This window comes from Eschrichtius robustus, chromosome 16 (genome assembly GCF_028021215.1).
Source record: "Eschrichtius robustus isolate mEscRob2 chromosome 16, mEscRob2.pri, whole genome shotgun sequence".
Classification (NCBI taxonomy): Eukaryota; Metazoa; Chordata; class Mammalia; order Artiodactyla; family Eschrichtiidae; genus Eschrichtius; species Eschrichtius robustus.
In genome coordinates this window covers 35,023,994-35,049,511 of record NC_090839.1, presented here as the reverse complement: position 1 = coordinate 35,049,511, position 25,518 = coordinate 35,023,994, and the positions used below count along the sequence as shown (strand labels likewise).

At 41.5% G+C, this 25,518-nt stretch overlaps 1 protein-coding gene across 1 annotated transcript in view; it reads left to right on the top strand.

The window, feature by feature from the left end:
• Positions 1–3,443: 3,443 nt before the first annotated feature.
• The window catches only part of FERMT1 (FERM domain containing kindlin 1), a 54,297-nt gene continuing 32,222 nt past the window's right edge, over positions 3,444–25,518 (top strand). The window contains exons 1-6 of the mRNA XM_068524521.1: positions 3,444–3,573; positions 8,734–8,902; positions 10,769–11,002; positions 14,409–14,555; positions 15,990–16,203; positions 18,244–18,346. Of these exons, the coding sequence (XP_068380622.1) occupies positions 8,752–8,902; positions 10,769–11,002; positions 14,409–14,555; positions 15,990–16,203; positions 18,244–18,346 (849 nt within the window). The 5' untranslated portion in view covers positions 3,444–3,573; positions 8,734–8,751. The remainder of the gene's footprint in view (positions 3,574–8,733; positions 8,903–10,768; positions 11,003–14,408; positions 14,556–15,989; positions 16,204–18,243; positions 18,347–25,518) is intronic.

Below are 25,518 nucleotides of genomic sequence, written 5' to 3'. Positions count from 1 at the left end.
TCAAATAAAAGCATCAATCAGGAAAAAACACCTCTTTTCTCCTTCTAGCAGCATTCTCATTCTCTCTAAGTTAATTATAAAGAATTTTTTTAAACTTTGAGGGCTCATGTGGTGGAAGTAGAAAGGTGTAGAGGAAGAAAGTCACTTGTGCTTCACAAGTTGAAGTAGCCAGGATGGTCAAAGGCCCTCTACTGCTGTGTTTCCCTTTTCTGTTCAGCGATTAAGAACATGGCCACGGGCTTCCCTGGTGGCGCAGTGGTTGAGAATCTGCCTGCCAATGCAAGGGACTCGGGTTCGAGCCCTGGTCTGGGAAGATCCCACATGCCGCGGAGCAATTAGGCCCGTGAGCCACAACTACTGAGCCTGCGCGTCTGGAGCTTGTGCTCCGCAACAAGAGAGGCCGCGACAGTGAGAGGCCCGCGCACCGCGATGAAGAGTGGCCCCTGCTTGCCGCAACTAGAGAGAGCCCTCGCGCAGAAACGAAGACCCAACACAGCCAAAAATAAAAAAATATATATATATATATATATTAATTAATTAATTAAATTAAAAAAAAAAAAACATGGCCACATCTCTCATCCACTCCAATGTATTTATTACCAAGCTCTTACTGCTCGCCACATAACAGGCCAATAAATCGAGAAACAAGCTGTTGGTGCAAGGAACAGCGAATTTACTTAGAAAGCCAGCAGACTAAGAAGATGGTATACTAGTGTCCCAAAGAACCATCTTCTTGGAGTTAGAATTCAGGCTTCTTTTACACTAAAAGAGGAGCAGTGTGGCTGGTTGTTTCAAACTTCTTGGTGCTGGAATCCTTTGTGCTTGCAGCTATCCATGTAGGTCAGGTCACCATGTTCCTGTAAACCTCTGTTCCACAACATTTTATCTCTACATGAATGAGAAGTGTTATATCTTTAAAGGGAGGCAGAGCCTTGAGAATGGGCTATCATGTACATTTCAGGTTTGTTCTTTTCTGTTACACACTCATATCCCACATGATAATGCAAACATGACTAACTTAACCTATTGAGGGTAATGATTCTCAGGCCAGCTTTGCCATATATAAGTATCTGATAATAGTTATTGTTTCAATATTTGCACCATGAACATGGAAATTTTTAAGATCAGGAAATACATCTCTTGAAGTACAGTAACTATCTGCTAACTAAAAAATACCTTAAAATATTTTTCTAGAAACTACAGGTTATTATAGGCAACTAAATCTTCCAATTCCATCTCAAAACCCATCTCCTCTCTGAAGCCTTTTCTCATACTCCCCACCACGCCACACAACTGGGAGAGGTACACACCCGGGAGAGGTACACATCCCTCCTCTTTATTCCTTCACATCATATTATGATACGAAGATAAAGTCTGTGCCTAATCTGAGCATTCTCAGCACTTGTTTTGGTGTCTAGCTCACAGTTATACAGTGGCTGAATGAATAAATAAGCTTATTCATTGCTTGATGAGTATGTATGGATTAAATAACAGACTCAAAGTGTTGATTCTGCTTGTTTTTTAAGAGGGATTAAGGTGAGTATTGCTTGTTTATATATGTATGAAATTTTGAAGTCCAGAATATACTTTTTAATACACTTCTAAACCAGAACCTTAGGGGATGAGTTGGACCTGCATCACAATAATAGCTAGGTAGTGAAAAAAAAAAAAAAAAAAGCCTAGGACATTCAATATGGATGAAACTAAAAAATATAATGCTGAACAAAAGAAACCTGACACAAAATAGCATACATCATCCAATTCCATTTATGTATGGTACAAACATCAGCAAAACCCATCTGAGGATTAGAAGTCAGGATAATGGTTACTCTTGGTAAGGGGTGGTAGTAACTAAAAGGTGGGATTAGGGGGCTTCTGGGGACTGGCAATGTCCTGTTTCTTGATCGGAGTTTCATTACACAGGTGTGTTCAGTATGTGAGAATTCATCAGCTGTATATTTATGATTTGTGTTCTTGCGTATAAATATATAATATTTCCATTAAAAAGCTTTAAAAAGAATTTAGGCCAAGCAGAAAGCTTAAAACCAGTTAAATTCTTTGGCACAATCCAGATAATTTCAACTAAAATGGAAAACCAATTTGGTGTAAAGAAAGCCGTTACTGCTTCATGATCATATCCAAGATCCTGAAGACAGTCCATGGTCTGATCAACCATGCACAGTCTCCAGAAACCAAGTCTTAGACACTTTCTGCCCCAAACAAGTGCATATTTGCTCAGTTGGTATTAGGCATGCGGGGAAGTCAGACCAGATGACAGCTGACCACTTTCCTATAGTTGACAAACTCTACCAAATTAGGAAATTGTTTCAAATTTTTTAATCATTTTAATTATAAAATCCCATATTTGCTGACGGTTGTTCAACTGACCTTTTAAAATTAAATGTAAAGTACTTTCAAAACCATAATAATGGCTGAATATGGTCATGTCCAAGCAAAAACAAAGATTCCACTTCTAAATTTTACAACATCTTAAATTAATATTTAAGTTATCAAAAGCTTTACGTACTTGACAAAAATCACTAAAGACTACTATACTGCGTAGAACTCCTCCATGGACTGAATGCAATTCTGGTGGTGGGAATTCCATCCCCTTACCCATTTTACAGATGAGAAAACTATAATTTCCTATTTTATAACGACTGTATCCTCAAAGCTCAGCCCAGGCCTGGTGCATAGTAAACACTCAACAAAAGTGTGTAATTTGGGCGAAGGAGGCTTGGAGAGGTTGTGTAAATTCCCCAAGGTCACCCACCCTTCCTGCTCTCTTCGGAAGTGAATCCAACAGGAGGGTGAGCGGAGGGCTGGGTGGTGAATGTGAGGTGAGCCACCCAGACTTCCGCGAGGGGCGTGGCCTTGGGTTCCCCCGGGGTCTTCCATCGTGCATGTTTGGGGTGCCTCACCCTTCTCAGGGGTTTACGCCACCCTCTTACTCAGAGATGAACCGCTTTTTTTTCTTCCACCTGGCGACCACAGGTCCTCCAGGCTCTCTAGAGGGGAGGCGGTTGTTCTCGCCCGAAGCCGAGGCTCCTGGCGCGTGGACGCACCCCGGGGTGTGAGTGACTGGTACATCCTGAGGGCGGGGAAGTAGCAGGACCTTAATCACCGGGCTAGTCCCGGGCGGGCCTCGGTGAACCGGAAAACTGGAGGCGGTCTAAGAGAGGGTGGGCAGGATGAGAGGTCGCAAGAGGGGCACGGGGCTGAGCCTCCGCCGGGTTCTCCCCGCCCTCTCGCCGCGCGGTAGCCCGGCGACCCCCCTTTGCCCGTAAAGTCTGCGGAACGCCCCCTCCCCGGGCAGCGGGACCTGGCAGGCGGGGGCTGGGCGTGCAGGCGCCTGCCCGCTGTGCTGGCCGGCCTTGCCCCGGGGGCCGCGCGGGGCGGAGACTGGGCGGCGGGGGCGGGCGCCAGTCTAGGTGGCAGGTCCGCGCGCAGCCTTCTCCAGCCGAACCTCGCGGAGCAGCTGCCGCCACCGCGCGCCCCTGGCTCGGCCGGAGTGGCCTCTGGCCGGGTCTCCAGGGGGCAGCGACTCCGCACGCCGCAGGCTCCGGAAAGGAGGTGGGTGGCGAGGGGCCGGGACCAGGCGGGGAGGGGAGGCTGCGATGGGCACCGCTGGTTCCCGAGACCCCCGCCCCTGCCTTTCTACAGCTCCTTGCACTTAAATGGCTGCTGAATTAAAAACCGCGTCCTCGGCTTGTGACCACCTTCTCCGTCCTTGCGTATCTAGCTGCGCAAAGTAAACTCTCCGTCCAGCTGCGGGTACTGTCTTTATGGGGGTAGAGGGCAGGTTTCTACCCACCCACCACACTCCCCTGGGCTCCAGGACCCTGCAGAGCTGGCAAAAGACAGGCCAGAGGCCTTCGGACCCACTTACTCTGATCTTCCAGGGAAGCGTTGCGTCTATTTCCCCCCGTCTTTCTCTCTGTCTGCCTGCCTGCGTCTGTCTGTCTTTCTTGATTGAGTTTTCTATAAAGGACCCGAAGAAGTGGTAAACTGGGCTTCCCCAAAGGAAGGCAGGTCTGGTGGTGCGCTTTGCTTCTTGTTCTGGTCTTTAACTTAGATGTGCTTTCCTCAACAAGTAACAGCTTGCTGAACATGAGAAGTTCGCTCAAAAAGGCGCAGAAAAGATAGGAGAGGAATGCGGGGAAACCAGATTATCTAATTTTAGCCAGAATTTCGTTGTAAGGGAATCACCATTTATTGCCTAAATGAGAAGTGTTTTGATTGCCCAGGTTAGGAAAAGAAAAAACCCTGTGTCTGATTGTTCACAAAACAAGCAGCAAGGAGTCACCTTAAAAGTAAGGTTATTTTCTTTATGTACAAAACATTGTAAATAACAAAACCTCAAATCATAGCATTTTAGAAATTGTAAGGATCTTAAAGTCAAATACTTCAATGGCGTGTTATGAGTTTGAGTTATCTTTATTGTGTCCTCACTGGGAAAGATTTATGTTAGTAGGAATGCTTAGTGAAGGTACTGAGAGTTTAGCTCAGAGTTTTAAGAGTTGTACAATATATCCTTGTAGCTTATTTTATTTTTTTTTAAATTATTTTTATTGGAGTAAAATTGCTTTACAATGTTGTGTTAGTTTTGGCTGCTTATTTATTTTATACATAATAGTTTGTACCTCTTAATTTCCTACCCCTATCTTGCCCCTCCCCCCTTTCCTCTCCCCACTGGCAACCACTAGTTTGTTCTCTATATCTGTGAGTCTGTTTCCTTTTTGTTATATTCACTAGTTTGTTTTATTTTTTTAGATTCCACATATAAGTGATATTGTACAGTATTTGTATTTCTCTGTCTGACTTATTTCACTCAGCATAATACCCTCCAAGTCCACCCATGCTGTTGCAAATGGCAAAATTTCATTATTTTTTTATGGCTAATATTCCATTCCACATCTTCTTTATCCACTCATCTGTTGATGGACACTTAAGTTGCTTCCATATCTATTGTAAATAATACTGCTATGAACATTGGGGTGCATGTATCTTTTCTAATTGGTGTTTTCGGTTGTTTTGTTTTATTTTGTTTCTGATATATACACAGTAGTGTAATTGCTGGGTCATGTGGTAGTTCTATTTTTAGTTTTTTGAGAAACTGCCATACTGTTTTGCACAGTGGCTACACCAATTTACATTCCCACCAACAGTGTAGGAGGGTTCCCTTTTCTCCACATCCTTGCCAACACTTGTTATATGTAGTCTTTTTGATAATAGCCATTCTGACAGGTATGAGGCAATATCTCACTGTGGTTTTAATTTGCATTTTCCTGATGATTAACATGTTGAGCATCTTTTCCTGTGCCTGTTGGCCATCTATATGTCTACTTTGGAGAAATGTCTATTTAGGTCTTCTGCCCATTTTTTGAATGGGTTGGGTTGTTTTTGCTTTTGTTTTTGTTTTTTAATTGAGCTGTATAAGCTGTTTGTATATTTTGGAAACTAATCCCTTGTCTTTTGCATCTTTTACAAATATTTTCTCCCATTCCATGGGTTATCTTTTCATTTTGTTTATGGTTTTCTTTGCCATACAAAAGCTTTTAAGTCTAATTAGGTCCCATTTGTTTATTTTTGCTTTTATTTCGTTTGCTTTAGGAGACAGATCCAAAAAAATATTGTTACAATTCAAGTCAAGGAGTGTCCTGCCTATGGTTTCTTCTAGGAGTTTTATGGTTTCTGGTTATATTTAGGTCTTTAGTCCATTTTGAGTTTATTTTTGTATATGTTGTTAGAGAGTGTTCTAATTTCATTCTTTTACAGGTAGCTGTCCAGTTTTCCCAGCACCACTTATTGAAGAGACTGTCTTTTCTCCATTGTATATTCTTGCCTCCCTTGTTGTGGATTAATTGACAAGTGTGTGGGTTTATTTTTGGGCTCTCTGTTCTATTCCATTAATCTATGTGTCTGTTTTTGTGTCTGTCCCATACTGTTTCAATTACTGTAACTTTGTAGTATAGTCTGAAGTCAGGGAGCGTGATTCCTCCAGCTCTGTTCTTCTTTTTCAAGATCGTTTTGGCTATTCGGGGTCTTTTGTGTTTCCATACAAATTTTAAAATTATTTGTTCTAGTTCTGTGAAAAATGCCATTGCTATTTTGATAGAGATTGCATTGACTCTGTAGATTGCCTTGGGTAGTATGGTCATTTTAACAATATTAATTCTTCTAATCCATGAATGTGGTATATCTTTCCATCTGTTTGTGTTGTCTTCAATTTCTTTCTTCAGTGTCTTATAGTTTTCCAAGTATAGATCTTTTACCTCCTTAGGTTGGTTTATTACTAGGTATTTTATTCTTTTTGATGTAGTGGTAAATATGATTGTTTCCTTAATTTCTCTGATAATTCATTGTTCGTGTATAGAAATGCAACAGATTACTGTATATATATTTTGTGGTCTGCAACATTACCGAATTCATTGATGAGCTCTAGTAGTTTTCTGGTGGCATCTTTAGGATTTTTTATGTATAGTATCATGTCATCTGCAAACAGTGACAGTTTTACTGCTTCCTTTCCAATTTAGCTTCCTTTTATTTCTTTTTCTTGTCTGATTGCTGTGGCTAGGTCTTCCAATACTATGTTGTATAAAAGTGGCTAGAGTGGGCATCCTTGTCTTGTTCCTGATCTTAGAGGGAAATACTTTCAGCTTTTCACCATTGAGTATGATGTTAGCTGTGGGTTCATCATATATGGCCTTTATTATGTTAAGGTACGTTCCCTCTATGCCCACTTTCTGCAGACCTCCTCAGAGGTCACCATAGTCCTGGCTTAATAAGTGATCTAGTTAGTTTGAAGGGAGGAACTGAGTCCTGGAGCTAATTTTTCAAGTGGCTGTTGCAATTTGAGGGTGTGAGAGGAAGACCAGCATTAGCTGGATCTTGTTATGAATGCAGGGTCTCCACATCCACCCCAGACCTGCTGACTAGAACCTGCATGTTAATAAGATCCTGCTGAATAGAATCTGCATATTAATAAGGTTCTCAGGGTTCGTGTGCACTTTCCATTAGAGAAGCCCTTTCCTGGGCCGTTTGCATGCACAGATGTTTCTTAAAAACAGGCCTTATGAAAACATAGATTTCTCATAAGCTGTCTTTACTTAGCAAAGTGAAAAACATTTGTTGTCGCTTAAATGACTGATTTTTATTTTAAATTTTAAAATAGCCAGGAGAGGTAGTATCATTTGCTTTCTATTTAAGAGAGAGCTGACATTTTTAAGTTCTGCCAATTTGGAATCCCAGTGTTCCTATTACCCCCACAGCACTCAGTTCTGATACTGCTTAGCTTCTTTCATCATAGTTCCTCCAACGAGGAGAACACTATGGGTTTGAAGTTCTCACCCCTAACTGTACTTTGAAGAGTGGGTTTGTATGTCTGTCACTCCTGTTTTAAATCTGTTGCTAAAGGTGTGTCCAAAAACTTAATTGATACACTTGTTTATCAACCTCTATATGATATAAAATGGTTACTCAAGTAAATCAAATATGTGGCAATAACTAATGACCTGTATCTCTATGTGCTTAAGATAAAACTACCTTATATGACTAGAAAAGAAACAATTTTGCTCTATTTTTATTTTTTGAATTTTCATACCAGAAGATGTCATCAGTATTTATGGGAGGAATGTAATAATACATATGTATATACATTAGAGATAAAGATTTTTTTTAATATTTATTTATTTGGTTGTGCTGGGTCTTAGTTGTAGCAGGCGGGATCCTTAGTTGCAGTTCAAGGGCTCCTTAGTTACAGCTCACTGGCTCCTTAGCTGTAGCATACAAACTCATTGTGGCATGCATGTGAGATCTAGTTCCCTGACCAGAGATCGAACCCAGGCCCCCTGCATTGGGAGCACTGAGTCTTAACCACTGCACCACCAGGGAAGTCCCAAGATAAAGATTTTAATTTCCCCTTTTTTTTTTTAATAAGCATTAAGTCTGATTTTATCAGCTTCCTCATTTTTAATTAATTATATTTATTTTTGTCTGTGTTGGGTCTTCGTTTCTGTGCGAGGGCTTTCTCTAGTTGCGGCGAGCGGGGGCCACTCTTCATCGCGGTGCACGGGCCTCTCACTGTCGCGGCCTCTCTTGTTGCGGAGCACAGGCTCCAGACACGCAGGCTCAGTAGTTGTGGCTCACAGGCCCAGTTGCTCTGCGGCATGTGGGATCTTCCCAGACCAGGGCTCGAACCCATGTCCCCTGCATTGGCAGGCAGACTCTCAACCACTGCGCCACCAGGGAAGCCCTTAATTTCCTCTTTTAATTTCCTTTTTTTAAGTCAGTTCTATTGACATATAATTTGCATACAACAAAATACATCAAAGTGTACATTTAAATTCAATGCATTTTATTGTATACAAATTATACTTCAATAAAGTTGATTTTTTTTAAGTGTCAAGGATTGCCATGATTTGTTGCCTATTGCTAAAATAGTTCAGAGAAGGTCAAGAAAAGTCAGTAGAGAAGGATGGATGCACTGGGCAGGCACAGAAAATAGCCAGGTGGACCTGGGAGGGTGGAAAAGTGAAGTACATAAATTTAGAAGGCTTGAGATCATTTTTATAAGACTTTTTGTCTTTAAAGTTAAGATGCTGAATTTAATATCAGGAACCCTGCAGCATTTTTGAAGACAGGGCTAAAATGGGGGAAAAAAGAGTTTTGCTCTGCAAGGTCTGGTTGGCGAGTCCCAGCATCCTTATGCTCTGTCTGCCTTTTTACACACAGACACCTGCATTTGCCACAATGCTCTCATCCAGCGACTTTGCGTCTGCTTCTTGGGAACTCATGATCCAAGTTGACCATCCAAATGAAGAGGAGCAGAAGGACGTCACACTGAGAGTGTCTGGAGACCTGCACATTGGGGGAGTGATGCTCAAGTTAGTGGAACAGATCAGTAAGTTGCTGCTTCTTTATGGTTTCTCTACATTTGAAACCCTCTCTGTTGCATCACCACTAAATGGCTGAACTGGATTGTCTGACCATCTAAATTTTTTTGATCATCCATCTTGTAATGGCCCCTGCCTGCAAGAGGAAGAGAAATGGGAAGACCTGAAGGAGCCCAAACCACCCCCTGACCCCCAATGTGAAAATTTGAGTCTTTGGTGGCAAACTAAAGCTCCCCAGTAGGTGTAAAAATCTATTTGCACAAGAACGGGACCCCTTCCATGGTGACTTTAGACCACACCTGGGGCCTTAGATTATTGTGTGATTCTCCATTAATGCTTGATTGCTCCGTGATGCAGGCGGCCTGGTGCCAATGTGTCTTTTCACATTGTCCACCATTTGCTACTCACCCTGTTTAAAACAAGGAAAGAAGTCTTCAGGGTCAGAGTCTTCACATCACGAGTCAACATGAGGTACCTAGAATTTAATAATGTTCTATTTTCTTTGTATTTATTTTTTGTCTTCTACTTAAGACCACAGATGTTGGCTTTTCATTTACACTAGTGATATAAAGTATTTTTAAGTAAGCTTTCATTGGAGTATCATATACGTACAGAAAAGTGCACTTATTATAAGTGTACAGTTCAGTGAATTTTCACAGTCTTAAAACCACCACCCAGATCAAGAAAGAGAACATTACCTGTTCCCCCACCCAAGTCCCACACCTAACTCCTCCCAGCCACTGCCCCACCAAGGGTAACCACTATCCTGAATTCTTACTCCATAGGAATAATTTTACTTGTCTGCAAACTGTATATAAGTGGAATTATACAGGATAATATACTCTTAGGCATCTGCTTTCTTTCCTGCCACATTATGTCTGTGAGATTTAACCATGCTATTGCATATAGTTTGGGTTCATCGATTCTCATTGCTGTATAATATTCCATTGTATGGTTATGCCACAGTTTATCCATTTACCTGTTGATAGATATTTGGATTGTTTCCATTTGGGGGCTTTTACAGATAGTACCTGTCTTTTGGTGACTATATAGTACATGCATTTCTAATGCGTATATAGCTCAGAGAAAAATTACTGAATAGGACTTTCCAAAATAGTTATAGCATTTATACTTCTTCTAATAGCACTGAGAGAAAGGTTTTCTAATCTAAATAGAGAGAAAGAAAGAGGGAGAAACTATTTTTTAAGTAAATAAAAATAGCAGTGGCTCTTAATTTAGCAAAATAAAAGATTGAATATTGACTCTAACATTGGCAAAGGGGAAAGATTCAACCTAGATGCCAAGGGGCATTGAAGAAGGAGAAGAATTCAATGTTGATGCTACCATTGAGAGAGAAAATATTCAGCTCTGATTTCAGTGTAAACACTTTGGAAACTGGGAATATGGTGGAACTAATAAGAGATGGACATTCCTGAGAAGAGTGAAATGTCAGCTTCCCAGTACTTCTGCGTGGAATTTGATTGGGAGCTGTTGATACTCCCTTGTGGAAGGATTCATTTCTATTAGAGAAATAATCTTGATTAAACAGAGGTGATGCTCCTGGCCTTCCCAGAAAGGACCATGACACCAAGGGACTTGGGAGAAGAGAACTTTAGTATTTCATCAGGAACAAAAATTGTATGTTTCTCTTCCTTTCATAGTATTTAAATATAAAGAAGGTAAGGTTCAGTCTGTCTTCTACCTGCCCCGCCTTAGGGACTTTGACAAGAAGCCAAGAATGATGAAACCTTGGGTTGTAGGAGGAGGTGGGAGCTGAAGACCAGCATTGGCTTCAGTTTTGCACACAAGGGACTTGACTCTGGGGTGCGAGTGCTCACTCTCACTTTACTGCACTGTGTTCTCCGTTCTTGCAGACATAGCCCAGGACTGGTCAGACTTTGCCCTTTGGTGGGAACAGAAGCACTGCTGGCTTCTGAAAACTCACTGGACCCTGGACAAATGTGGGGTCCAGGCAGATGCAAAGCTTCTCTTCACCCCTCAGCATAAAATGCTTCGCCTCCGCCTGCCCAATATGAAGACAGTGCGACTGCGAGTCAGCTTCTCGGCCGTGGTCTTCAGAGCGGTCAGTGACATCTGCAGAGCCCTGAGTGAGTTCCCGCAGGCACCTGCGCCCTCTGGACTCTCAGCAGAGGAGGACAGGAAAATACGTGCACTTCTGCCAACAAGCAGTTGGCTTTACAGAACACGTCCCTTATTAGGAGCATACTTTTCAAGCCCAGTTCTGGAGACTTTAGCCATTTAAGTGAAGTTAAACCAAACGAAACATTATTGGAATAAATCAGGTTCACTTCCACAAAGCTTAAAACTATTTCAAAAGAGATTTGTAAACAGAGGAGACAACCCCAATAAGATTTCCCCCCCAAACCTCATTTCTCTAAGCCATACTGAAATCATCATTATATTTAAGACAAAAAAGAGTTCCATTAAATTATTATCACCATAGAGCCGATATGTCTTTATTGTTTTTGAGATAATGGTGATGCAATGTCTTAATTGCTTCCTTAACATTTGGCTCCAGTAAATAACTCTGTCCGCACACATCATTTGTGGAGTTTATTTTAAGCAGAAAAGTACACTTAATTATGGATCAGAAACTTTAACAGCCATTAGAGACAGCACTGTCCAAACCATTTCTTCTTCCTACGACTTCCATAATAGGAGCAAACCCTGGGTCAGGAAGGTGTTCTTATTTTATATTTTTTGAAAGTGTATAGGTATATTCTTGAGTTCCAAGGCAAAGATTTAGTATTTGCACACAGTATATACAGTACGTGAGTGAGTGATCTATCTCCCCATTAAACTGTAAACTGCTCATTCATTCCTTCAACAAATATATATGTATTGGTTTGGCAGGCCCTGGGATGAGTGCTAGGGATGGGTTAAGCAATAAAAATAGCCCAAAATCTCTGCCCTCCTTGAGCTTACATTGTAGCATACAGAGACAGGAAATAAATCATGTGAAAAATAAGATGTTAAAAGGAGATATGTAGTGGAGAAAAAAAGGAAAAAGTGTAATAGTGTACACAGGATTGAGAGTGCCAGTGTTGGGTAGTGCAGGCTGGTATAGTATTAAATAAGGTGAAGACAGAACCATTTCTTGAGCATGTCTGTGTTCCTAACACCTAGGAGAATGCCTGGCACACATCAGCTGCTTAGTAACTGGTTGTTGACTGAGCAAATGAATGGAAGCTTCCATTACAAAACATAAGTTCCAGAATTGTCCCTGATGCATGGTGAGCAAATGACAAGTACAGGGCGCCTTGCTTTCAGTAATATTCTAATGAAAATTTGAAGACAGAGTGAATGAGTAAATAAAATTCTACATTTCACACACCACAGTTGACTGGAAGCACACATTGTAGCTGGGGCCGAAAACTTGAAGTTTTGAAATAAACAGAAACATTCATACATTCTTTTCTTTTCCAGATTATACCTTCATGGTAGTTCTAAAGGGCTCAACTTGGCATTTCTAATAAACCCTTTTTTTTTTTTTTTTTTTCTTTTTGACCATGCCACATGGCTTGCGGGATCTCTGTTCCCCAACCAGAGATTGAACGCGGGCCACAGCAGTGAAAGGGCCGAGTCCTAACCACTGGACCACCAGGGAATTCCCTAATAATCACTTTTTATATGTGACCAATTGAAACTAAATCAAATTTAGCAATAGGATGATTTTTTCCCTTGAAGAAAAGACAAGACACAAATCTTGGGCTTGGAGATATCGATGTTTTGTTTTGTTTTGTTTTGTTTGTAAAGCTTCCACTGCACATTTTGATTCATCTCCGGGTTTTGTGTATAAATTATGCATTTGGAATGGTCACAGGTGTGTGTTGCAACCTGACAGTCAGGCTTGGTTACTGGGAGGGAATCGAGCTCAATTGCCAGCCTCAGCCTCAGCACCAAGCAGTGTTTGAACCAAGAGGTAGGAGGACCTATGGAATCAGTGCATTTACCTCCAGGAAAGCTGCCCAGAAACTCTTAACATCCACATTCCTTGGCTTTTACCTAGGATCATAGCAGCCCAGTGTGTTTATAAAGTTATCAGTTCTGATTGGAAATGGCAGTTATACGTATATTTGATTAATGGAGGAAAATGGGGACTATCTTCTTAGTTTGAGCACTCCAGAAGCAGACCTGAGATAAGAATTCAAGTACAAATATTATTTATTTGGAAGGTGATGCCAGGAAACACTGGCTGGGAGTGGGAAAGTGAGACTGGGAAGAGAAGGCCACTAATGAGCAAGTATCACTGATCAAGTAACACTGTGGGCAACTGGGGACCTCTGGGAGGCAGTGTGGACATGTCTTGGAGCTGTGCCACCCAAGGGGCAAGGGAGCTGGGGTGTTAATACACCATTCTCATCAGTCATTGAGTCATTGAGGGCTGTTCTTGGGGAACGTTAATTCTCTGAACTCATGTGGCCTGTTGCATCTGTATCTGAGCAGTGTGGACTCTGGCATCCAGAGCAAGCCCTTGGGTAGAGAGACACATCCTAGCTGCCATTGGAAGGGGGTCAGAGCGCACTGAAATGGTGATGGCCAAGGGGTGGGCAGGGTACCTACCATGTCTGCCTCGGGTATGAAATTAGCTGTTGGGCAGAGAAAGGCTCTGAAGACCGCTGGTCCATAAAGAAAAAAGGTAGGGTCTTTGGTTGTTGCTTAAAAACCTAAAAACAGAAAAGGAAGGAAGGGAGGGAGGAAGGAAAGAAGCAAGGAGGGAGGGGAAAACGTAGTAAATAGATGACACAAGCATAGCGAAATGCTGAGAGCAGTTTAAGCAGAGTGCCGAGCACAGGAAGGAGCCACTATACTATTCCCTTCACATTGGATATGTTTGAAACATTTTCACAGTAGATTAAAAAACAAACTAGAAATTTTCCTAGACTGAATCTCCCTCAACTATCTGACCCCCCCACACACCCATTTTAGGAGTCACTTATCCCCTTCAGTTTCTTCAAAAGGAATGCGATTTAGTTCCATTTATTTCTCAGGAATTTCCTGAGAAATGGTTTCAGATGCCCAACATGACTCTGAGTCTTAGAAGGAATTTTCTTTTTACTTTTTGCATTTCTTCTTTCTTCTTCTTTATTTATTTATTTATTTATTTAATTTATTTATTTTTGGCTGTGTTGGGTCTTCGTTGCTGTGTGCAGGCTTTCTCTAGTTGCGGCGAGTGGGGGCTACTCTTCATTGCGGTGCATGGGCTTCTCACTGCGGTGGCTTCTCATTGCGGTGGCTTCTCTTGTTGCGGAGCACGGGCTCTAGGCGCATGGGCTTCAGTAGTTGTGGCACTTGGGCTCAGTAGTTGTGGCTCACGGGCTCTAGAGCGCAGGCTCAGTAGTTGTGGCGCACAGGCTTAGTTGCTCTGCGGCATGTGGGATCCTCCTGGACCAGGGCTCGAACCCGTGTCCCCTGCATTGGCAGGCAGACTCTTAACCACTGCACCACCAGGAAAGCCCTCTTCTTTCTTTTTTATATTTTTTTATTTTTTAGATATTAGAAGAGCAGAAGAAGTTTCCTTGTTAAAGCCTTCTGGTGAATATTTTAAAAAGAAGAAAAGAAAAGAAAAAAATAATAAGGAGCCCATAATTGAAGATATTTTAAGCCTGGAGTGTTCTCCAACAAATTCAGGTCCACCAGGTAAGATTTATGATAGGTGTTTTGTTGTTTTAATTCATTATTAAATCCAAGAATTTCTTAAATTCTTAAGTCCCAAGAACTCTCCTCCCCTCTGCTCACCTTTCTTCTCTCCCCCAAACAAAGAAGGACTAAAATTGAGGATTCCAGTGATGAGGATAGAATATCCAACTAATTTTAGAACTAACAGAAATTTTTTGACAAGGTATGTTGTATGGCTCATTATTTTAATTGTATGTATTAGGTCGCTGATGAATGTAAAACTTTAGTAGAATTGGCAATGAATTTGTGGGATAAAGGAAATTTGTTAGATCACTCAGATATACTTCTCTTCCTGATCCTACCTTCATATGACTCTTTCCTGAACTCAATTTAAATTTTGCGTTGGACGTGTAACAGGAGGGGCAGTAAAAATTCTGTAAAGTCATCATCCTTTTATTTTTACAGTCTTACATCAGAGATATTGCAGACCACAGCAATAAAGCAAGTCACACGAATTTTTTTTGTTTCCCATCTCATATAAAAGTTTACACTCTACTGTTACTATTAAGTGTGCAATAGCATTATGCCTTTAAAAAAATGTACATACCTTAATTAAAAAATACTTTATTTCTAAAAATGCTAACATCATCTGAGCCTTCAGCAAGTCATAGCAGTAACATCAAAGATCACTGATCACTGATCCCCATGACAAATATAATAATCATGGAAAAGTTTGAAATATTAGGAGAGTTACCAAAATGTGGCACAGAGACACAAAGTGAGCAAATGCCATTGGAAAAATGGCGCCAATAGACTTGCTCAACACACAGTTGCCACAAACCTTCAATTTCTAAAAAAACAAAAAAACAGTATCTGCGAAGCACAATAAAATAAGATATGCTTATATATAAGAATTAATCTCTAGCTTGCTTGCAACTCTGAGGATTTCTTGCATGGTATATTCCAATGCAAAGAATGAAAAGGATTATTTACACTTTCCTTATGCAAATTAGAGTCAGATGATTTATAAACCATCAACTAGCTGGGTTCTTAAAATTGTAAATACGGTGATTTGTTTAGGGGATTTGCCAAAGAATATAGTGTATGCATGCATTCTGCAAGAGCTCCAGTTTTCTAATAGTGCCAGAACTCACTACCGAAATAGGAGAATTCTGAATTATTGAGAAGGAGATAGTCCCACATCTGTCTGGGTTGATTTTGGAAGTTTTTACAGCCTATGAGTTCCCAAGCTTCCCAGGAGCTAAATATTCAGACAGGAGTTTTACCTGTGTTTAACTTCTCTCCCCATCACTCATGACTCATCTGATTATTTTAAATGATAACAAACATTTAAGTTCAAAATCCATTTTAGTACAAGCAATATTGGTAATTATTTTTCTAAAGATTCCTACCCCAAATCTCATATCCTAGTTCATACTCTCCTTTGCTTTGCAGTAAGTCCTGGCTTATACAGTAGAACCATGACCCCCACATATGACCCCATCAACGGAACGCCAGCGTCATCCACAATGACTTGGTTTAGTGACAGCCCTTTGACTGAACAAAACTGCAGTATCCTTGCATTCAGCCAGCCCCCTCAGTCACCAGAAGCTCTTGCTGACATGTACCAGCCTCGGTCTCTGGTTGACAAAGCCAAGCTTAACGCAGGGTAAGGACATGACTTCGTTTTGCTTCTCTGTGAACTGATGCTGATATAGTAAGAGAGATGCTGCAGGGATGGGGGAGGGGGGGTGTTTCATTTTTAAGTTAGCATGCCTAGGGATTGTATACTATTCACAAAAATCAGTGCTGATTTTAGCAACAAAAGGGAAAAATGCAGCCTTTCATCATTTCAATACATTTAAAGTGTGACAACATTTATGCACTGGGTTAATTCAATGGTTTACCATATGTGAATACTAATTCTTTGCCCATACACGTGTGCAAAGTGTATTTTATGGAATGTAGAACAGCTTATAAGTGGGTTGGTCCCCATGGAGCAGCGGAGGAGACCCAAGGTGGCCTCACTGTCTTTCGTAGAGCACTCCTTCTCCATTCTGCGATCCAACGAGTGAGTCCTTCAGCGTTTGTTTGAAGTGGTCTCAGAAAACACAATCTATTTCTCAAACCACCATCTATTTCACTCCCTGCTGTCCACCAAGCAAAGTCAAGTTTGTTAACAGCATTCCATTCCCTGTGAGATCTGGCCCCGAAGATGTCCATCTGTCCGTCCTGCTGTGCTCTCATGCACCCCATCCCCTCACGTGCATGCTCACTCTTCTGTCACCGCCTCATCTCAGCTTTTCCCCTGCTCCAGAACCCTCTCCTTCCCTCCTCCTCTACCAGCCCATCCCTGTTTGTCCTTTAAAGCCCAGCCACATACAGTCTCCTTCTCAGATGTCACCATTCAAGATCAGTCACTTCCCTTGAGTCCTGTTCTTGGCTCCAGTGTTACCTTGTTCCTTTAGTATGAGGCTTGGTTACCCTACTGGACTGTCAGTTCCTTTAGGTTGGAGACTGAATCTTGGTTATTCTTATTCTCCCAAAAGGGAATATATAATATGTAATAGAATATTACATATATAAGTATATATAATCAATATATATAAACATATATAAAATACTTGATAGAAGTTCAAGCCATTTTCCTTCAGTGGTATTGGATGCCCCTCATTCCCACCTTGTTTTGTTGTTAACTTTTCATCACCCCTACCATTGCCAGTACTTATCTTTCAAACTCTAGAATTGTGCTACCCAGTACAGGAGTCACTAGCCGCATATGGACATTTACATTTATGTTTGAACATAATTAAAATTAAAATGTGGCACTAGCCACATTTAAACCTTCAGTAGCCACGTGTGGCTAGTGGCTACTCAATTGGGCAGGGCAATATAGAACATTTCCATCGTTACAGAAAGTTCTACATAGAACTTTCTGTAAGATAGAGCCAGTTCTGGGTTGGACCATCTGGTGTAGAAGTGGTCAGCAGTCAACAAGTACATGTAGCACAAGTACATGCAACAGTCAGCAAGCGCAGATTCTCATTCTGGCTCCACCACGAGGCATGTGACCTTGAACATATCACTTAATGTTGCTGAGGCTCATTTTCCTCATCCATAAAACTGAGAAAATAAGAACTGCCCTGGGGGACTTCCCTGGTGGTCCAGTGGGTGAGAGTCTGCGCTCCCAATGCAGGGTGCCCAGGTTCGATCCCTGGTCAGGGAACTAGATCCCACATGCGGCAACTAAGAGCCCGCATGCCACAACTAAAGATCCCACGTGCCGCAACTGAGTCCACATGCCACCACTAAAGATCCCACGTGCCGCAACTAAGACCTGGTGCAGCCAAAATAAATAAAATTAAATTGTAAAAAAAATTAACTCAAAAAAAGAAAGAAGAAGAAGAACTGCCCTGGCTCCTTCAGTTGGTTACTTTAAAGTGTCAGTGAGAAAATATATACATACAAAAAAGCACTTGGAAAGCTGTATGAAAGCTGTATGTATAAAATGGAGATATAAGCTATTATCAAGTCATCTCCCTTACTGAGTTTTGGTTATATTACTTACCCGGACTTTGTTCAAGGGTGTATGTATACACACGTATACATTTAGATATACATGCATATGTATATATAAACACATTATATAATACTATAATTATGTGTGTAAAATTGATTGACTTTTAAAACTCATCCTGTTGTTTTCTAGTTGGCTAGACTCCTCACGTTCCCTTATGGAACAAGGCATCCAGGAGGATGAGCAGCTGCTGTTACGATTTAAATACTACACTTTCTTTGACTTGAATCCCAAAGTAAGATACTTTTTCTCAATTCTGTCTCTCCTTTTTTTTTTTTTTAATGTGAATGCATGAAAGTGTAAAATTGAGTTATTTAGTTTTCAAAATTAGGATTAATTTATGTAACCTTCTGTTTAGCTCTGTAGGGTGAGACCAATAAATGTATACTGGTCTCTGGATTTTCATCTGTTTGTCTCTAGCGAGCATGGTAGGCTACCCCTGAGTTAGGGGAGTCTCTAAGGGTCTTCACTCATGGCATGTGCTGCCCCTCTCCATTCACGGTGAAGCAGGAACAAGAAGAGAGTGGCTCACAGAGTTGGAGTCCTTCATGCTTAGGAAGGAGGGAGTTGTCAGGGCCCAGGTTAAGAGGGGAGGGGTTTTGGCAAAGAAGCCAGGACCTCATGATAGCACACACCTGGCTCCCCACTGCGGTGCTGAATGAGTCTTGGGCAATGAGACAGAGGGATCATCTGGATAAATAAAGACCCCAGCTGGTTGCCAACTTTCATTTTAAGTGCACATCTCCCACCTGAAATTTCCTAGGACAGCTGAATGGTGAAATAACTCCTCTGAACATCTGCCCCTTCCTTGTCCCAGTTCTCCCTTTTGTAGAGTTGTGAATTGGCACTTAAAATGGCCCAAAGTAGAAAACACACACTGGGTCACCAGTCCTCTGAGTGCACAACATGATTGTATCCTTCCCATCCCAGTTCCGAGCTGACTGCTCTTCTTTGATTACCACCGGGCACTTGTCCAAGGGGCCTGCCTCGGGTCGCCTTTTCTGCACCCATCCCTTCCTCATCTACGGCAGTGTTTCTGCCTCTTGTGTCACTGTCTCCTCCTTGGTCCTCATTTTGTCTGGGCTCCAGAGGCCCATCTGGACTCCCACTGCTTACCTAACTGGCATCTGCTTCAAAATAAGCCCTCTTCCTTGTTTCTGTGGAGCTCTTGCTCAGTCTTTGGTTGAGATCCAGCTTACTGCCCATGGGCCTAGCTTGCATCTGGAGTACATCACTTCCAGTGAATCATGGTAAGAAAGCAAACTTTGGCTCTTCTTTGATAAAATCTTCAGGAGAAATTACTGTTATGGCTTCTCTTAACCAATTGTTTTGATTTTCTTAAGGGCAGTGTGAATTATACAACTATTCAGGTTTTCTTTTTTGTGTTGCCTGCTAGAACCAAATCTTTACATTTTCTGTGACCTCATTTTTTAGCCTCATTCCTGACTCAGCTTTACTCTTTCCTTGACTAGTTCCTAGGTAACTTAATCTACCTTGTTGTATGCTATCTATTCTAATAAACTGCCTTAAATTTTTTTCTGAAACTAGATAACACATAAATAAAACATACTTATGCATTTTCTAATTGCTAAGTCAGGAATGTGGCCCCAACTTATCTCTCAGACTTGTGCCCCTGTTGTTTTATTTATTCATTTGTTTATCGAACAACTACCGTGTGCCAAGAACTAAGATAGAAGTTGAGGGCCCAAAACTGCTGGATGTTAGAATAATGTTTTCAAATTTATGAAATAAAATACATAGGATTACAAAATGGAACTATATTGAACTATAGTAACCAAAATCTTTTTCAGAATGGATATAAGTAACATATCTGTTTAATTAGTTGATATCAAAGTGATGATGAATGTGAGCATTATTTGAAAACAGCAACTGTGATGCAATATGAAAAATCTGTGATTCTGGTAGTCATGAAGTCATAAGTGCTCTGTAGTACTGTGGTTTGTGGCCTACATTCACCATGGAAGGAAATGCTAAATTTCCATTAAGAGCCATTGCAAATAGAGGTGTAGGTTTTCCTAATCCAGGCTTATGGACCACCTGATTTAGACTCCCAAATCCAAGAATCGCAGATTCAGAAACCCTGCCCTAAGATCACATTCAGGTCTTATTCCTTCCAGAAAGGAGCTTTTCTCTACTCTTGGTCACACTGGCCCTTCCCTTTTCTAAGCCACAACTGAGTGTAATTTCAGGACTCACACCTCTAATTGTACCACATTCATGGATTTTCTCTACAAATAAACTGCAAACTCCTTGGAGTTAGGGAGCACTTCTGATATTTCCTTTACTCTCAACCCCTACGTGCTGCAAGGATGCTGGGAGAGTCAGACTTTCCTAGTCGCCTGCTCCAGGATGGGATCAGCTGGTCCTTGGAGACCCTCCTATCAATTTCCTTGCCAAGAGATTCCCCATTAAAACCCTTGCTTTGGCAATTGAGCTCCATGCTAAAAGTAAACTCAGTCATCTACTGCTTAAAATAATAGTCAGGAACATGTAAGTGACATCACAGTCAAGGAATTCAGACATGGCAGATCATCAGCATAAATATCAAACATGGAGGGGCAGTGTTAAAAATGTGTTGTCTAAAAAGTGGAAGATTAAAAGGAATCATACTTCCAGAAGGGGACAAGAACCCGGAAGGCAAAGGTTACTAGGGCTGTTGTCCTAGGCTCTTTGCCTCCAGCCCCTGCTTGCTTAATTGGTAAGGAGTTCTGTGTCCATAGCCTATGAACAAAATGTATCTGAATCTAACAGCAAAATAGCAGCTGTCAACCCAAAGGTGACAGGAAAACTCAAGCTGGTGGGATAGGACTTTGGGGTGCAGGATGATTCCCCAACCACTCTAGAGTTGTGGCAGCCCTCCCTTCTCTGCCCTCCTAAAGTACAGAGTGCTATAAATGAAAGCAAGTTTAAGGCTCCTGGGTAGAGGGATATAGAAACTTAAGATAGAGTTTGTGCTTTCAAAGAATCTACAATCAAATCAAGAAGAGCAAAGATAGCACCCATGAAACCACTGCAAACATACAAGGTACCCTACATTTAGGAGTTAAATCATATAATAGGACCAGGGAGCTTCTCTTCTCTGGCTTTCAGAGGAGAGATCCAAGCAAGCTGTAGAGCTGAGGCAACAGGCGCTGATTAAAATCTCAGATGTATGAAAGTACTAGAATACATTTCAAATATAATATACTTTAAAAATGCAAAATCCGGAATCCATAAAGAAAAGATTGGTACATTTTAATTAAAAAATGAAAATTTTATGCATGGCAAAAAACTGTAAATGAAGTTAAAAAAAAGTCATTGCAACACATACTACAAGCAAAAGGCCAGTCTCTAATATATCAAGAGCTCTTCCAAATCAATAATAAAATACCAACAACCCAGTAGACTAATGAGCAAAGGATGTGAACACATAGTTCATAGAAAAGGAACTACAATGGCTCTTATAAGGTCTTATACTGGCAAAGATCAAAAAGTTTCATGCACTATCTTAGCAAGAGTGTGGGGAAACAGGCTCTCTCATACATACACTGCTTGTAGGTCAAATTATGAATTAATCTAGCCTCTATGGAAGGCAATTTGGCAATATCTATCAGAATTACAATTCTGCATGGCTTTGACCCAGAAAATCCACCCCTCGATATTTATACCACAGTTATACTCAAATATGTGAGTTGATATGTCTGTACACAAGAACAGTTATTACATTATTTCTTTTAGGGAAAAATTGGAAACCACCTAAACATCCATCAATAGGGAACTGGTTAAATACGTTATGGTCCATTCATATAGTGTTGTTTTGTTTGTTTTTTTTTAAACTGTTGAGTTTAGTTGTCTTTTTTTTTTTTTTAAACTTTGGGTTTATTTATTTATTTATTTATTTATTTATTTAGGGCTGTGTTGGGTCTTCGTTTCTGTGCGAGGGCTTTCTCTAGTTGTGGCAAGTGGGGGCCGCTCTTCATCACGGTGCGCGGGCTTCTCATTATCACAGCCTCTCTTGTTGCGGAGCACAGGCTCCAGACGTGCAAGCTCAGTAATTGTGGCTCACGGGCCTAGTTGCTCCACGGCATGTGGTATCTTCCCAGACCAGGGCTCGAACCCGTGTCCCCTGCATTGGCAGGCAGATTCTCAACCACTGCACCACCAGGGAAGCCCTCATACAGTGTTTTGATTAGGAAGAATGAATCAGCTTTCTTTTGATGGGGAGCATATTCAGGGAATATTACTGAATGAAAAAGAACAAGGTACAAAACAGTTGGTAGAGAAACTACACTTTGTGGGGAACAAGGAAAGGTAAGAGACTGACTTTTTATTGTACACCCTTTGTCCCTTTTGAATTCATTCAAAATGAATTCCATCATTATATACTCTCTTGCCCCATTTAAGTGCATTTTATTTATTTATTTTTTATTATTTTTTTTTATAATGAGAGCCTCTGGGAACTACAGTTTTGTCTTTTATTTTATCTTATTTATTTATTTATTATTTATGGCTGTGTTGGGTCTTCGTTTCTGTGCGAGGGCTTTCTCTAGTTGCTGCGAGCGGGGGCTACTCTTCCTTGTGGTGCGCGGGCTTCTCATTGCAGTGGTTTCTCTTGTTGCGGAGCACAGGCTCTAGGCACGCAGGCTTCAGTAGTTGTGGCAGATGGGCTCAGTAGTTGTGGCTCGTGGGCTCTAGAGTGCAGGCTCAGTAGTTGTGGCGCATGGGACGGGCCTAGCTCCGTGGCATGTGGGATCTTCCCGGACCAGGGCTCAAACCGATGTCCCCTGCATTGGCAGGAGGATTCTTAAGCACTGAGCCACCAGGGAAGTCCCAAGGCACATCAGTTTTAATAAGAGGCCTAGAAGATACTAAAACTTGCTATCCAACTGGGGACTTCCCTAGTGGTCCAGTGGTTGAGAATCCGCCTGCCAATGCAGGGGACACGGGTTTGAGCCCTGGTCCGGGAATATCCCACATGCCGCAGAGCAACTAAGCCCGTGCGCCACAACTAGTGAGCCTGTGTGCCGCAACTACTGAGCCCGCATGTCGCAACTACTGAAGCCCGCACACCTAGAGCCCATGCTCTGCAACAAGAGAAGCCACTGCAATGAGAAGCACGTGCACCTAAACGAAGAGTAGCCCACGCTTGCCGCAACTAGAGAAAGCCTGCATGCAGCAATGAAGATCCAGCACAGCCAAAATAATTAATTAATTAATTAATTTTAAAAACTTGCTACCCAAGTTTTTAGGGAATCACTTAAGAGTGATTAGATCCAAATAGTAATCCCTTCCTGAGAGCATGAAAACTATGGGAGGTAGGTTTTGTTATTTTTTATATTGTTGGTTGGTGGAAGGAGGGAAGGGTTTACTGAATTGGCCAGATAGGGAGAAACAGGGATTCATGCGGTGGAGTTGGCAGAAACTACGTGCTTTGGTGGTTTCTATTTTCAATTAACCAGGAGACAAAGGAAATTGAGGGCCAAGGAGAGGGCAGCAGTAGCCAGTTCCCACCAGGGAAAAATTTGTTTCTGAGTTGCTGAAACCACTGAAAGAGTTCTCAGGAAAAAAGCTTTTGGGATACCTGTTAATGAATGAACCTGTGAAGACCCAGGACCTTGTGCTGTCCCAGAGCCTCAGTGGGAATGTGAACAAGCCTCCAAAGAGGAAAATCCAGAGCTCTGTGGATGCCGCAGAGGAATCCAGGTTCCTCAGCAGGAGCCAGGCTGGCCCGGCCTCTTCTCTTGATGTTAGTCTGTAAATGCAGGCAACTCTTGTTTAACCAATATTCTGTCAAAAGAGTTTTTTTTTTTAATCTGGCTTGGGGTGGAGGGGAGTTAGCTCTTTATCTTTAATCTGGCTTGGGGTGGAGGGGAGGTGAGGAAGCTCTTATTAAATTTTTTAAATCTTTTCTAACTGCATTTGAGAGAAAAGCCTTATAGGGTGATTTAACTTACTCTCACTAAAACCCCTACAGCAGACAGAGAGGGAGAGATAGATAGATAGATAGATAGATAGATAGATAGATAGATAGATAGATAGATAGATGGATAGATGATAGATAAATATGACAGTTTGTTAGTCCAATTCAGATTTCGGCAACCGCACATACTATTTAGATTTTGTGTTTCAGCTGTGAATTAAAGGCAGGGCCTTTTTGGGGGAGAGGGTTGGGGGTTGGGTGCCTGGTTTTGGTGTGCACTGTGTGTGTGGTTTGTTTAGTTGTCATGTCTTTGGATTACAGTATAATTGACATACCATAAAATTTACCCATTGTAAGTGTACAATGTGATTTTTAGTGAATCTATATAGTTGTGCAACCATCACCACAGTCTAGTTTTAAAACACTTGTGTCACCCAAAAATGTTTCCTCATACCCATCTGTGGTCAGTCCCTGCCACCAGCCCCAGCCCACACCTGGTCTGCTTTCCGTCTTGAGTTTTACCTTTTCTAGAAATTTCACGTATGGAATCATACAGTGTGTAGTCTTGTATCTGGACTCTCGGCATGATGACTTCGAAGTTTATCTGTGTTTTTGCCGGAATGGTGTCCTATCGTGTGGATGGACACACTTGGATACACTTGTTTATCCATTTTCCAGTTGAGGGACATTGGGTTGTTTCTGGTTTGGAGCTGTTATGAATGATGATACCATGAATGTTTTTATGCGTGTCATGTTTTGGTTTGTTTTTGGAGGATTCTGGGGCAAACTCCTGAGGGTTTCCATGACACCTGTCAAAGTTCACAAAACCAGGACAGACTTTAAGATTCTTATTGTTCCAGCCTCCTGAAAACCACACCCCTGGATCTGCATTTGCCCTCCTTTCCAAGCAGCTTTAGAAATGCTGAGAAGGAGGGAGCCTGTGGACAGGTCACAGTCCCACCGGCCTAAGAGCAGCACCGCTTGCCAGGCTCGGCTCACTGCGGATTTTGACCTTCCCTGTCACCTTTTTCCCTAGTGTACATAAAGTTAATGCAAAAGGAAAAACAAACTCATGCCAACCAATCCGTGATAGACCTGTTTAGGTATTCTGACTATCTTTCTATTTCTCCCCCATGTTATCTTCAACATTTTATCTTTTTTAAAGGATACAGTAAAGTGTAGCCTCAGTATGAAAAAAAAAAAAAGAAAGAAAATCAAACATAGGAGTTATTGTTTAATCAGTACAGAATTCCAGTTTTGCAAGATGAAATGAGTTCTGGACACAGATGGTGGTAATGGTTGCACAGCAATGCGAGTGTACTTAATGCCACTGAACCGTACACTTAAAAATGGCTAAAACTAAAAAGGAATTATTTAGAGTAAAACTGGAAAATAGTCCTTTACCATGACCCTTCTCCTGAGAACTAACCACAGTTAACAGCTTAATGATTAATCATTCATGCAGATTTTTTCACATACATTTATAA